This window comes from Trachurus trachurus (assembly GCF_905171665.1).
Source record: "Trachurus trachurus genome assembly, chromosome: 7".
NCBI lineage: Eukaryota > Metazoa > Chordata > Actinopteri > Carangiformes > Carangidae > Trachurus > Trachurus trachurus.
This window is the reverse complement of record NC_139901.1, coordinates 25,621,404-25,634,099: the sequence shown is the minus strand read 5'-3', so window position 1 is coordinate 25,634,099 and position 12,696 is coordinate 25,621,404. Positions and strand designations below refer to the sequence as shown.

The 12,696-nt window shown below is 42.5% G+C and overlaps 1 protein-coding gene across 1 annotated transcript in view; it reads left to right on the top strand.

The window, feature by feature from the left end:
• LOC310989193 (nuclear receptor coactivator 3-like) overlaps positions 1-10,843 on the top strand; it is a 66,466-nt gene extending 55,623 nt beyond the window's left edge. The window contains exons 14-23 of the mRNA XM_083976166.1: positions 48-206; positions 1,126-1,356; positions 1,585-1,690; positions 2,331-2,502; positions 2,843-3,169; positions 3,888-3,986; positions 5,461-5,713; positions 6,033-6,210; positions 6,350-6,554; positions 7,823-10,843. Coding sequence (XP_083832292.1) covers positions 48-206; positions 1,126-1,356; positions 1,585-1,690; positions 2,331-2,502; positions 2,843-3,169; positions 3,888-3,986; positions 5,461-5,713; positions 6,033-6,210; positions 6,350-6,554; positions 7,823-7,834 — 1,742 coding nt within the window. The 3' untranslated portion in view covers positions 7,835-10,843. The remainder of the gene's footprint in view (positions 1-47; positions 207-1,125; positions 1,357-1,584; positions 1,691-2,330; positions 2,503-2,842; positions 3,170-3,887; positions 3,987-5,460; positions 5,714-6,032; positions 6,211-6,349; positions 6,555-7,822) is intronic.
• Positions 10,844-12,696: the final 1,853 nt, after the last annotated feature.

The following is a 12,696-nucleotide window of genomic DNA, read 5'->3' as shown; positions in this document are numbered from 1 at the left end:
CCTGCTTTTGAGGAAGTTAACCAATCAGTTTATGTTTTTGTTTACAGGGAATCCAGGAATGGGTCCGGGACCCCGGGGCCCCTTCCAGAGGGCCATGTCCATGGACGGGAAGCCCCCCGGTGGGCCTGGGGGAGCAGGTAGACGCCCCATGCTCATCAAGCAGGAGAACGTGATGGGCAGCCCAGACGGCTACCCAGGAAACATGGGTGAGTGCTCAAGTGGCCCAACTTTCAATTTCTGCACATTTTCTCACCAATGTCAGAGTTTGTGTTTCCCACTTCAGGTTCTTGACAGTATTTTTTGAATTTGTGGTAAATTTTTGATCAAATAAAGTAACAAAAAACACAAATTTTAGACATGGTAAATATTAAAGGGATACTTCACCCAAAATTGATAATTCACCAGTCTACTCACCGTCATGCCAAGGAAGGGTTTGGAGAGTTATCAAAACGCTTTTGGAGTTCCAGGGGGGGTCCGGCTGGCGACAGATTTTCATATAATGGCGGTGGATAGAGCTCACTTTTCAATCGTCCAAAACACACACTATGAAACATCCAGATACCTCCATACTGCTCGTCCGTACTGACCCACGTGTCCTGAAGCCGCTGTTTTTAGCCTTGTTGTGCTGCGAGATGTTCTTCCGTGTTTACATCAAACATCCAATGGTTTACAACGATGAACGAACATCTCACGGCAAATCTCGCGCATGCGCACAAACATCAACAGAGCCACTGCATGGGAGCTACTACTACAACAAGGCTAATAACAGAGATCAAATTAACTTTTTCATGTGGCGGCTTCAGGACACTTGAGTCAGTACGGACGAGTAGTATGGAGGTATCTGGATGTTTCATAGTGTGTGTTTTCGATGATTCAAAAGTAAACTCTATCTGCCGCCATTATATGAAAATCCGTTGCCAGCCGGACCCCCCCTGGAACTCCAAAAGCGTTTTGATGACTCAGAAAGTTCTCCGAACCCTTCCTTGGCATGAGGGTGAGTAGAAAATTGGTGAATTATCGATTTTGGGTGAAGTATCCCTTTAAGGACCAAGACTGGGCCACATGCTCTTCCTTAACACTATAATAGTACTGATATATGCGCATCTGATGTTTATTCAACACCAGGACCAATGAGTAGGGGCATGGTCCCCCAGAGGTCTCCCATGGGGGGGTCGGGGGAATGGGGCATGCCGCGCTCCAGTGCCAGTCCCGTGGGCTCAGCAGGACACCCAGCCATGATGCGCCCGGGCATGGAGTACAACAACGGCAAGGCCATGATGTCTGGACCCATGGTCAGCCGCTCCAACAGCGTGCCAGGCACCAGGTCCATGCTGCAGCAGCAGCTCATGGATATGGGTACGTCGTTACACAAGTCGTCAGCCCCACGTATTTCAAGACATTTATGTTTGAATATCTAAGAAAGATCTAGAAATCATGAACATCTGTAATAAATGTAATAGCAGTGGACTAAACTGCATTATCCTCTGTCTGTCTGTGTTTAAAAATGTGTGAAAACCTTTGTGATGTGCTTATTCCTGTGCTTTCTTTCTGTGCAAATTAAAATCTTCTGTCTTTTTGGTGTAGGAGGCTCAGCTGACATGGGTATGGGTATGAGCCCCTTTAACCAGCAGGGGCAGCCCAACCAGTCGCCGTCCTGGCCAGATACAATGATGGGCATGGAGGGCAACAGGTGAGTCCAACTTTCCTCATTGTCTGTTTTCATAACTAATGAGTTAAAGGGATAGTTCAACATTTTGGCAAATTGGCCCATTGCCTTAATCCCTGTACTGTAGTTTTAGGAATATGTTCATTACCTTTAATTGTCGGTGCAAGCTGTTTTTAGAACAGCGGAGCAGAGCCATGAGCTGCTCAGAGCTACACTATGGAGGCTAATGGGATTTCTTGGTTTATCTCATCAAACTCATCAAATACACAATCCAACAACTCCAAAACGCTCTGGTGGACAAGTTGTGACCTGCACATTCACCACACTATGAGATAATAACGGAACGTTATGATACAGAGTTGTTTTGGAGGCAAATGCAGAGCAAAATGCTGTTTTGGAGTTGTTGGATTGTGTATTTGATGAGTTTGATGAGAGAAACCAAGAAATCCCATGAGCCTCCGTAGCGTAGCTCTGAGCAGCTCGCGGCTCTGCTCCACCGTTCTAAAAATAGCTTGGACCGACAATTAAAGGTAACGAACCTGCTCCTAAAACTATAGGGATTATGGTAATGGGCCAATTTGCCAAAATGTTGAACTATCCCTTTAAAGTGGCCTGAGTAAGTAATTTTTCCTCAAAACTGATGCTGAGCTTCTATGCGATGTAGACGGCAGTTTGGCAACACCCTGGACGATCTCCTGGTGCCTCCCACCACCAGTGAGGGTCAGAGCGACGAGCGGGCTCTGCTGGACCAGCTGGACTCTCTGCTGAACAACACGGACGGCATCGCCCTGGAGGAGATCGACCGAGCCCTCGGCATCCCCGACCTCGTCAGTCAGGTGAGGTCACAGCAGAAGAACTGAGAAAAGGACGGATAAACAACATGCGGAGCTCTGTCCTCTTGTAGATGCTTCTAGAAGTGACGTGAAAGTAGGTAAGATCAGTCCGCTCGTCATGACTCAGAAGTGAGCGTTCGTCTTCGCATTAGATATTTCGGTCATGACTCACTCTGTTCAGACTGTTCTGTCACTGAGCGGAGATAGATGAGCCCAGAGGGATCCGTCTGTTCTGCTTAGAAAAAGACAATTACGGAGCCACCCAATTGGAAATTAATCAATGAGATGGAGAAGTTTGACAAACTTCTCTTTTTGTCCTCTTGTCCTATACTATGTACTCCAGACCCAGGGGCCAGAGCAGCAGATGGAGCCTTTCCCCGGACAGGACGCATCCATGGTGCTCGACCAGAAGCCTCTGTACGGACAGGGCTATCCCGGACCCCCCGCCATGCCGATGCAGTCTGGCTACGGAGGGAACCCCATGCAGGGTCAGGCCCAGCAGGGGGGGTTTGGGCCCATGCTCTCACAGATGGGCCAAGGTGGCAGTTTCCCTGGTATGGGTGGGATGGGGGGCATGGGGCACCCTCGGGCGAACATGATGAGGCCCAGGATGATGAGTGCCAACAAGCCCATGAGGCTCCAGCTGCAACAGAGGCTGCAGGGACAGCAGGTGAGGATACAGTAAAACTAATGCCATGTTTAGTGTATTAATGTGTTCATACTGGAGCACTTACATCTGCAGATACATGCAGATGGAAATCAGTGGAGGTTTTACATACAGTCAGAAATAACACAGATTTACAGTATAACTTCAGAAAGATGTATTTTATCTGCTTAAATGATGATTGCACCCTAGAGTTGTAACAAATCAGCGATGTAATTTTCTGTTACTACAAAAGATTTTACAACCTCTGTACAGTTGCATCTCAATAAACTAGAATAACATGGTAAAGAACATTAGCCCCAACCAAATATTGAGTGCATATAGATGGACATACTTTTCAGAAAGCCAACATTTCTATATTAAAAATGCTTTTTTTAATTGGTCTTTTGTAATCAAATTTTTTTTAAATGCTGAATATTACAGTAGGTCTTCATTAAATGTAAGCCACAATCATTACAATCAAAAGAGATTAAATGTTTCATTCTGTGTCTATCTATATAATGTCACCTTTTGAATTGAATTACTGACATAAATAAACTTTTCCATGATATTCTAATTTATTGAGATGCACCTGCAGTAGATGACTTGTATGTTGTTGTAACTGCAGAAATAGTGCACCATCAATTTTAGTATTAGATTTATCTGTGAATATGTCATAAATGTGGGACACTGTTTGGGTAATATTTGTCAAATCCTACATTTTATGTTATTTCTCCATCCCCAGTTCATGAATCAGACGCGGCAGGGCATGGGCATGAAGATGGAGAACCCAGGAGGAAACCCTGGCATGAGGCCTGGCATGCAGCCGGGCATGGGAGCACAGGTAGGCGACAAAAACACTTAAGTTTTATCCACCTGATGAATCACTAGATTTGTGTTCAAGGCCTGTGGAACGAAGTAAAGAAACGTAGCGCCTGTAGAAGAAAATCAAATCGGTTACGGCCCAGGTGTGAACAATCTGCAACCCCCCCCCCCCCGACCATCTCCAAACCCATGGGGGTGATGTCACCGATGGTACTTTAGTGCAGTTTTGTAATAAGCCATTCTTTATGAAAGGTTTGCAAGAACTAAACTAAACTAATTGCTTTAATAATGGTTAATAAATCTCATTTAAATAAATCGACCATTAATGAGAACAGCTGTGGGGTTTGCTGGTTTCTCCTCCTGTTATGTAGGATACTTCACTTTTTAGGTCTTTGATTAATCAGGACGTCCCTTTCTAGCAGGAACCACAACCACAGTCCCCAAAATAACAACTAACATTTAATGCAGACTTGGTTTTCTATTTGAAAACTGTGAAACTCACAATTATTTATTTCTGTATTACCAACATCTTTATCTTCCCATCCAGAATCATTGTTCTTATTCATGATAATCACAGTGATCTACACCATTATCAATGTCTTTAGTTTCAACTTATACACTAAACCAGTGGTTCTCAGCCTTTTTTGGCTCATGACCCCATTTTGATATCACAAATTTGTAGCAACCATGTGCAGTCACGTGATCGCGACCGTTAATCAAGATGCACAAGCTCAGATATATTTATATGCTGCATTTTATTTGAACTCGATTCATATTTGAGAAATTTAAAGTATTGAATATAGTTGTTTAAGATGGTGTGTTGTGTTTTTAATCATAATTTTAAAAAGAAGATAATTTTTTCATCAATTACTAGACATTACAGACGACCCCATTTGAATTCCAGACAACCCCACGTGGGGTCCCAACCCCAAGGTTGAAAGACACTGCACTAAACCTTTATGAAAGGGGCCTATTTTTATTCTTATATGTGTTTGGCATATTTGCCTTAGGTAAAACTATACTGACAAGATGCAGACAGAAGCTAGAGAGAGAGAGAGAAGAGAGGATGTCATGTAACAAAGATCCAGTTAGATCTGAACCAGGGACACTGCAGGTTTTATACACGACATCACACTCGTGAAACCACAATTACTAAAGTATGGTTAAAGGATTTGCGTTACCTCCTGCTGGAATCTGCCACCATCTCAACATTTAATGCATCGGTTCCAAGTTGTGACGACACCAGAGGACAAGGGGTTCACCCTCCTGTCTGTTCGCAGATTCATCTCTGTGTCAGATGAGGCCGACGGCTGACGTTGTGTCTGTTAACTTTAGATGTGTGAATTCCTCCTAAAGGTTAAAGCCATTGATACAACTTTCATCCTTCTGACTGCTGTAGTGGAGTTAAATTTAGAACAAATGCACAAAATGCATCCCACCCTGTGTCCACATCATCTTACCTTTTAAATATTTTGTGTGTTTGTTTTGTGCAGCCGGGCTTCCTCAATGCTCAGATGATGGCTCAGCGCAGCCGGGAGATGGTCACCATGCAGATGAGGCGGCAGCGCATGATGATGCTGATGCAGCAGCAGCAGCAGCAGCAGGCGGCGGCGGCGGCCGCTGCAGCCGCAGGAGGCTTCAGCCCCCCGCCCAACGTCACGGCCCCCGGCGGCATGGACAACCCTATGGGAGGGCCAAACATGGGCCAGCCTGGCCCCCAGCAGTTTGGCTATGGTGGGAACTATGGTGAGTTCACAGAGCCGGGTGCCCAGTAGAATAATGCTGCACCCTGGTGGTGAGTTTGAGCGCTGCAGGTTCATGTAAAAATGAAGTTTATGTTAAAAAAAGAAGAAAAAAAACTTAAATCATCAAAGGGTTGTCTGTGTACATCTCTCTTGTCTCTGTTTTTTTTATAGTCAGACCAAATATTGTTTTTAAATGGATAGTAAGTATCTGAACACACTCCCAGGCTTTAGGATGGTCATGTATTCTCTTAACATGTGTATCAATTATCTATTAGCTATTTCCTGTGAGTGAGCTCAGGCTGAATGATTGATCTCCACAGGGATGGGACAGCAAGGAGACCCCTCGTTTGGCCCCTCAGGCGGGAGTCCTCCTAACGCCATGATGCCGGGCCGCATGGGGCCGCAAAACCCCATGATGCAACAGCACCCGCAGGGAGGTCCCATGTACCAGGGCGCAGAAATGAAAGGCTGGTCGCAGGGAGGCATGGGCCGCAGCAGGTACCACGAGAAACATCTTCCACACCTCACGTAGCCGAGCGGTGGAGAGTCTGGCTTCAGGTTTTCATCTTCCCGAATGTGTTCACAGTTTAACTCTTCTTCCTCCCCGTCTTCCTTCTTTGTCCGTCTTCTTCCTCAGTTCGTACCCTCAGCAGCAGTTTGGGCAGCAAGGACCTCCGGGGCAGCAGCAGTTTGGGCAGCAGGGTAACGCAGGGCAGTATGGAGGCATGATGATGAACGGGGGCATACCGGCCAGTGGAGGAGGAGGACACATGGGACAGATGGGAGGACAGATGGGGATGAACCCGATGGTGATGGGACGTATGCCGATGGGACCTGATCAGGTACGAGCAGAGGCTCAGGTTTTGGATTTTATATTACGACAATACTGATCATATATGTACGTAACAGACAAATTTAGTCTTGAGTTTGGTAAAACAAGTGAGCATCACCTAAATCTGAGTGTTTTAATACCAAATGTCTAATTTGTATCACTCTCTCTGCTGTGGCTCAGTATGGAAAAAACAACAGAAATACTGCAAAAACATTTTTCTATGCTCAGCTGAGGCGAATCAGTGTGCATTTAACAGTCTTGAAGCCTTTTCTGTGCAATAATAGACAAAGAAAGGAGCAGCAGCAGTTGAAAATATTGAATGTAATGTGTAATATAACAACATTTTATTGCCATATTTTCATTGTTAAGTCAACTTGAGATGAACTCTAGTTTCGCATGAAATAAGACGTGAAAGGTAATAATGTCCGATGCTCAGTTGACATTGGCTTTGAGAAACAATTAGAACAAATAGAAACGACTATAGCGGCCAGTATCCCATTTAAAGGGATAGTTCAACATTTTGGCAAATTGGCCCATTGCCATAATCCCTATAGTCATAGCAGTAGGTTCGTTACCTTTAATTGTCAGTGCAAGCTATTTTTAGAACGGCGGAGCAGAGCCGTGAGCTGCTCAGAGCTACGCTACGGAGGCTAATGGGATTTCTTGGTTTTCCTCATCAAACTCATCAAATACACAATCCAACAACTCCAAAAGGCTCTAGTAGACAAGTTGTGACCTGCACATTCACCACGCTATGAGATGATAACGGAACGTTACAAGACAGAGTTGTTTTCGAGGTAAATTCAGAGACTGCTTTCCGAAAAACTGATCCTGAAGGCAACGCGCATCAGCTGTTTTGCATGAATTTACCACTAAAACAACTCAGTCTCGTTCCATTATTATCTCATAGCGTGGTGAATGTGCAGGTCACAACTTGTCCACCAGAGCGTTTTGGAGTTGTTGGATTGTGTATTTGATGAGTTTGATGAGGGAAACCAAGAAATCCCATTAGCCTCCATAGCGTAGCTCTGAGCAGCTCGCGGCTCTGCTCCGCCGTTCTAAAATAGCTTGCACCGACAAATAAAGGTAATGAACCTACTGATATGACTATCGGGATTATGGCAATGGGACTATTTGAGCAGCACTGACTTATATGTTCATTAAAGGGATAGTTCAACATTTTGGCAGTCTCTCGTACAGGTGGATAATGTGAAACTGAAATGTTTCATGTATGTTTGTGACTCACCTGTTTCCCCTCCTCTCCTCTCTGCCGTCTAGAAATACTGCTGAACATCGTGAGAGACTCGTTTATCTCACTGAGATCTCCGTGCAGAGATAGGACGCAGCTGCAGCACTGGAGTGTGTGGACAACCAGGTGGTGTGTGTGTCTGTGTGTGGTGCTGCACTCCCACCAGAAGGGGGAGTGAACTTCCTTTTTGGGCCAGTAGCAGCAGCAGCAGCAGCAGCAGCAGTAGTAGTCTGGCAAACCTGAGGAGAGAAAAGACAAGACAGTCACACACACACACATATATAATGGAGTTACACGACAGCTTACGTACAACGCTGGTGGAAATTAGACACACTGTGACTCATTAACACACTTACGGACTGTCCGGCCGACAGCTCTGTGGCTCCTCTCGTAGACTGTAGTTGAATATTCCTCTCTTCATGAGCGGTGCGTGTGCCTCAGTAAACACACTCGCTGCTCGCTGGACCAAACAACAGACGGTGGTGGACAGACCTTTGACGTGCATCACAGACTTGAACAAAACGTGTGCAGACTTCCCTCTCTCCTTCGTCGAATGTACCACGAAGCTGTGTGCAGATCTAAACATGTGGGATTCCTCTCTCTCTCTCGTCTCTGAACTAAGTGGGATTTTTTTTTTTCCTTTTTTTTTTTTTTTTATCTGTCGTCTATCTGCTGCTCCTGGAAGATTTCTGCGACGCAAAAAAGTAAAACAGGTTTTTTTTTTTCCAGATGATGAGCCAACAGATTGTGACACTCAGATGAATGTCATTAAGCAGTAGCACATTGTTTCGTCCTCCAGGGCGCCGCTGGGCTAACGTACGACTGAATTATTTGTTGGCTGATTGCACTTTAAGGAAAGGCCAACATCAAAAGGATTGTGGCAATATAGAGGCCTTTACCCAAGAAATAACGCATAGCAGCAGACATTTACTGTTTATTTTTGTGTGTGTGTGTGTGTAAGAGTGTGTGTGTGTGTGTGTTCTCCAAGTTTTCCTCTCTGAGAAAACAGGGGCTGTGGATTGGAAATGGGTATGGGTGATGATCTTTGTTCCAAAGTGGGAACCAGTAGAAAGGCAGAAAGCACAGATTTTATCTTCTCTTCTACAGCAAAACGATTTATTACGACAAGAGATTAAAAAAAATAAAAAAATTCATAGTTTGTAAATCATTTGAAAAAGAAAAAAAAATCTCTCTTGTGAAACTAACAGGACTTGGATTAATGTTCAAAACTCCACCTATATTTATACAGATTCACGAGGAGGTCATTTTATCATTCCAGAGGTAATTTTTAAATCCAAATGTTGCAGATATTTTTGGTTACCTTGCACCGATTTACAGTGTTCTACTATACGTGCAGAAATTGATTGATTGATTGATTGTCGATGATAAAAACTGATGTCTGTGTTAGCTCACACTAAGAGAAAAGTGTTAGATTTCGGTAGTAGGTGTGCAGATTTCTAGCAATAATCCTTCCTCCTGGTTTTCCCTCTGAGGACAAAGCTGAAGCATCATTTACTCAAAGCGACAGTTACTGCAGTATTAGACATGATGTCTGGTTTGGAGCTGTTTCTTTTTTCCCTTTTTCGTCTGTGAATATGAATTGTAAATACGCTTCAAATGTACGATATATAAATATATATATGCTTTTGTAGGTCACATACTGTTTTTGCACAGATTGTAAGGCTTGATATTTAAAAGTGTAATTTTCCTATTCCGTCATAGGTCAGCTTTTATTTTCAGTACTTTAAAAAACCATTTGGTTGGAAAAGGAAGGGCCTCTTTTTTTCTTTTTTCTTTTTTTTTTGTAAAAGCAGTACGTGTAGAAAGCACTTTTTTTATTTGTGATCTTCAAATCATGAATTTCTCTTTATTTTCTGAGGACATACTGTAGTCTTAGCTGAAGAGGTGCTAGTGAGTACATTTTTTAAAATAAATTATTTTTCTTTTGACAAAAAATTAAAAGAAACAAAAAAAGAAAACAAAAAGAAAACACAAAAAATGCCTATACAAAAAAAAAAAGAGTTGACACATGATTGTGTTTGGCTTCTAGGGGCCCAGATGTCTTACCAGTATGTGGGGTTGATATTTTATGATCCGAACCTCATGCCTCCCTTTGTGACTTCTTTTTAAGTTTCACTCCTGAGATTCCTGCGCTTCGGCTTCTGCTGATTTCATCCTCTGATATGAGACTTTGGAAATCAGTGCCGCTGTATACCTGTCTATAAGTCTTATTTGTTTCTTCACAGATGTTTAATCCGACATAAGAAAGCATTTAAATCCCTGACTTAACTGTCTTTCTTTTTTGTTTGCGACATTTTTTTGAGTTTGCCTTTTGATTTTTTTATTCCATCGTATTTTCCTATGAGGTGTTTGTTTAGAAAATGTACCTTTTTGAACACATGCTCAATCCAAAGATTTTTGTTTCGTCATCCTGCAGTGAGTAGAAAACAGTTCCTGACATAGATCGTGCAAGTACTCATGTGTGCTTTAACTGTTGCACATAACCTATAATATACATTGAACTAAAATATGTTTAATTGCATATATTATATGCGCATCCGTATGACATTAGAGTAGAGACGAGTCTGGTTCTGCTGAGGTGGTTTTGAGTTTTTGTTTGTGATTGTTTCTTCCTTTCTGTAGAATTTACACGGCCAGTTGAATTGTGGTGCTGCAAACGGTTTTAATTTCACCAGAGAATGTCGAGACTTTCTTTAGAGGATTCATGATCGATGTCATTATGTCTCAGAAGAATAATAGCTCGGAGTTGTTGTTTTGTTTTTTTTTCTGTTTTTTTTGGTTTTGTCGTTTTGTTTTTAAAAATCCCGATCTCAATGAAGAATATGAAAGATTGATCTACAGATATTAAAAAAAAAAGTTTGTTGTTTGTTTTGCTTTAAAGGAAAGAAACCCAGAGCTAAAGAAAAGAGAAGACACATCTGGGAATCAAACAGTCATTATTACAGGATGTAAAATACTATTGCATTTTTTTCTTACCTTGTTTCTTGATGTTAATATTGATGTAAATACAAATTTATATTTAAACATTACACTGTGTCTGCTGCCTTTTTTGTGATGAAAGTGTGTTTAACTGCAGCAACCGAGCTTCAAGTGCACGTACACAAGAACAAGATCTTCTCATCTGAGTATTAAAGAAATGTGATGATGATGATGACCAGAGCCTGACAGTCTGCATGAAGTGAGAGCTTAGGTGAGCTTTTGTTATTCATCCTCTCACTTTCTTCCCTCAAGTCATCTCTTCCTTTACAGGCCTGAGTGTCACTGGTAATAAAATGTAAATGCACTTACGATACACAAGTTTCTACTTTAGTTTCATTATCACTGTTCCAACGTTTACAGACAGTCGTCAGCTATAACTCACCCTATGATCAAATGTTACGCTATGAATAATTCAGAACTACGTTGCAGCTTAATCACAAAAAGACTAAGCAGCTAATTAAGACTTTATATCTGTAAATAAAAGAGTTGCAGCATGGCTTTTTTAAACCTCAACATTAATTTATATAAATGGATATTAACTGATGAGATACAGATAAAGGTTTTTTAATGAGTTTGGTGGTGTTCTATTTGCATCATTATTGTAATTAATCGTTATCCGGCTGGTGGTAGTTGTGGAGGAGACACGAATCAGGAGTAAAAGGCTCAGATCCAGATGTTTAGAAGTTTTTACACTGCTTTACTACTGAGTGTTTGAGATCTCAGTTCTCCTGGTTGTGGTTTTGGAGGTGGTCGTCTTTCTTGTTTATCCACTCCACACTGTTCCTGCAGGCTGCCGCACTTTCTCCATCAGCTGTCGCCAATCAGACACATCCAGGTTTCCTGTGATTGCATGTGTCTCCTGTTCGCTCTGTAGATTTGCTCTGAACATTCACTGTCCATGTTTCTTCAGTAGATTGCCATAAATGCAGCTTTAACTCTTCCCTCCTGTCACAAAGTGTCCATGTTTCTCTGTCAAAGTTGTGTTTCTTCTTGTTTTCTCTGTGTATCATTCTGCTCTCTGAATGTTTTTACACTCTTAGTTTTAACAAGCTCTTAATTGCAGAGGAGTAGTGTCTTGAGACTGTCCAGTCTTGATTCATTTGAGCAGCTCTTTTCATTCGTGTGTTGGATTGAGGAGACTTGTGCAGTTAGAAAGCCCTTCATCGTTGCACCAAGTGGTTCTGTAGTTTGAGTGGAGTTCATCAGGTTCTCCATGTCGTGCAAGTATCAACTTCAGTGCTGTGATGATGATGAGCTTGCGTGCAGTCGGCACAACTTGAAATCTCTGCAAATTTACAGTAGTAGTTCATGCAGAAATAATATTATGCATTATTAAAACTGATTATATCTAATCCATCTGTTGACATCTCTGTGCTCTTCCAGGAGCTGGATGAAATATCAATGGCTTGTTGTTTTGTTTGTCTGTTGGACACTGAGCTGACAGCTTCCTGGTGTCTCATTCTTTAATCATCACAGTTTCATACGAGCTTTGTGAGTTTTTCTCTACTGTACTTCTGTATTTCCTCACCAGACTCACCTGTAGACTCTATGTGTCCCGTTTCATTGACATCTGCTGCAGCTGTGATTACTAGTTGCTCTTTTTCCATCTGAGTGTATTTATGCTCACAGTCTGTTCATGACCTTGAGTTTTTCTAGCCTTCATCTGACACTGCATCGGGCTTCACAGCACCTGAATCCTTAAACACACTGTTGTGTTACTACTCACTGGCTCTTTCACTTGCTTCAAGCTCTTCAGTTGTTGTCAGATTGTTTTTCTCCCAGTCGCCTCCTGAGTGGCACAAACACTGGGATGATTTTTTTGCTGCACCATCGCCGTGAAGCTCTGTTGTTTCTGATTCGTCCTTGGGCTCTGGCATGTCTTCTATGGTTTGCACTGACTGTG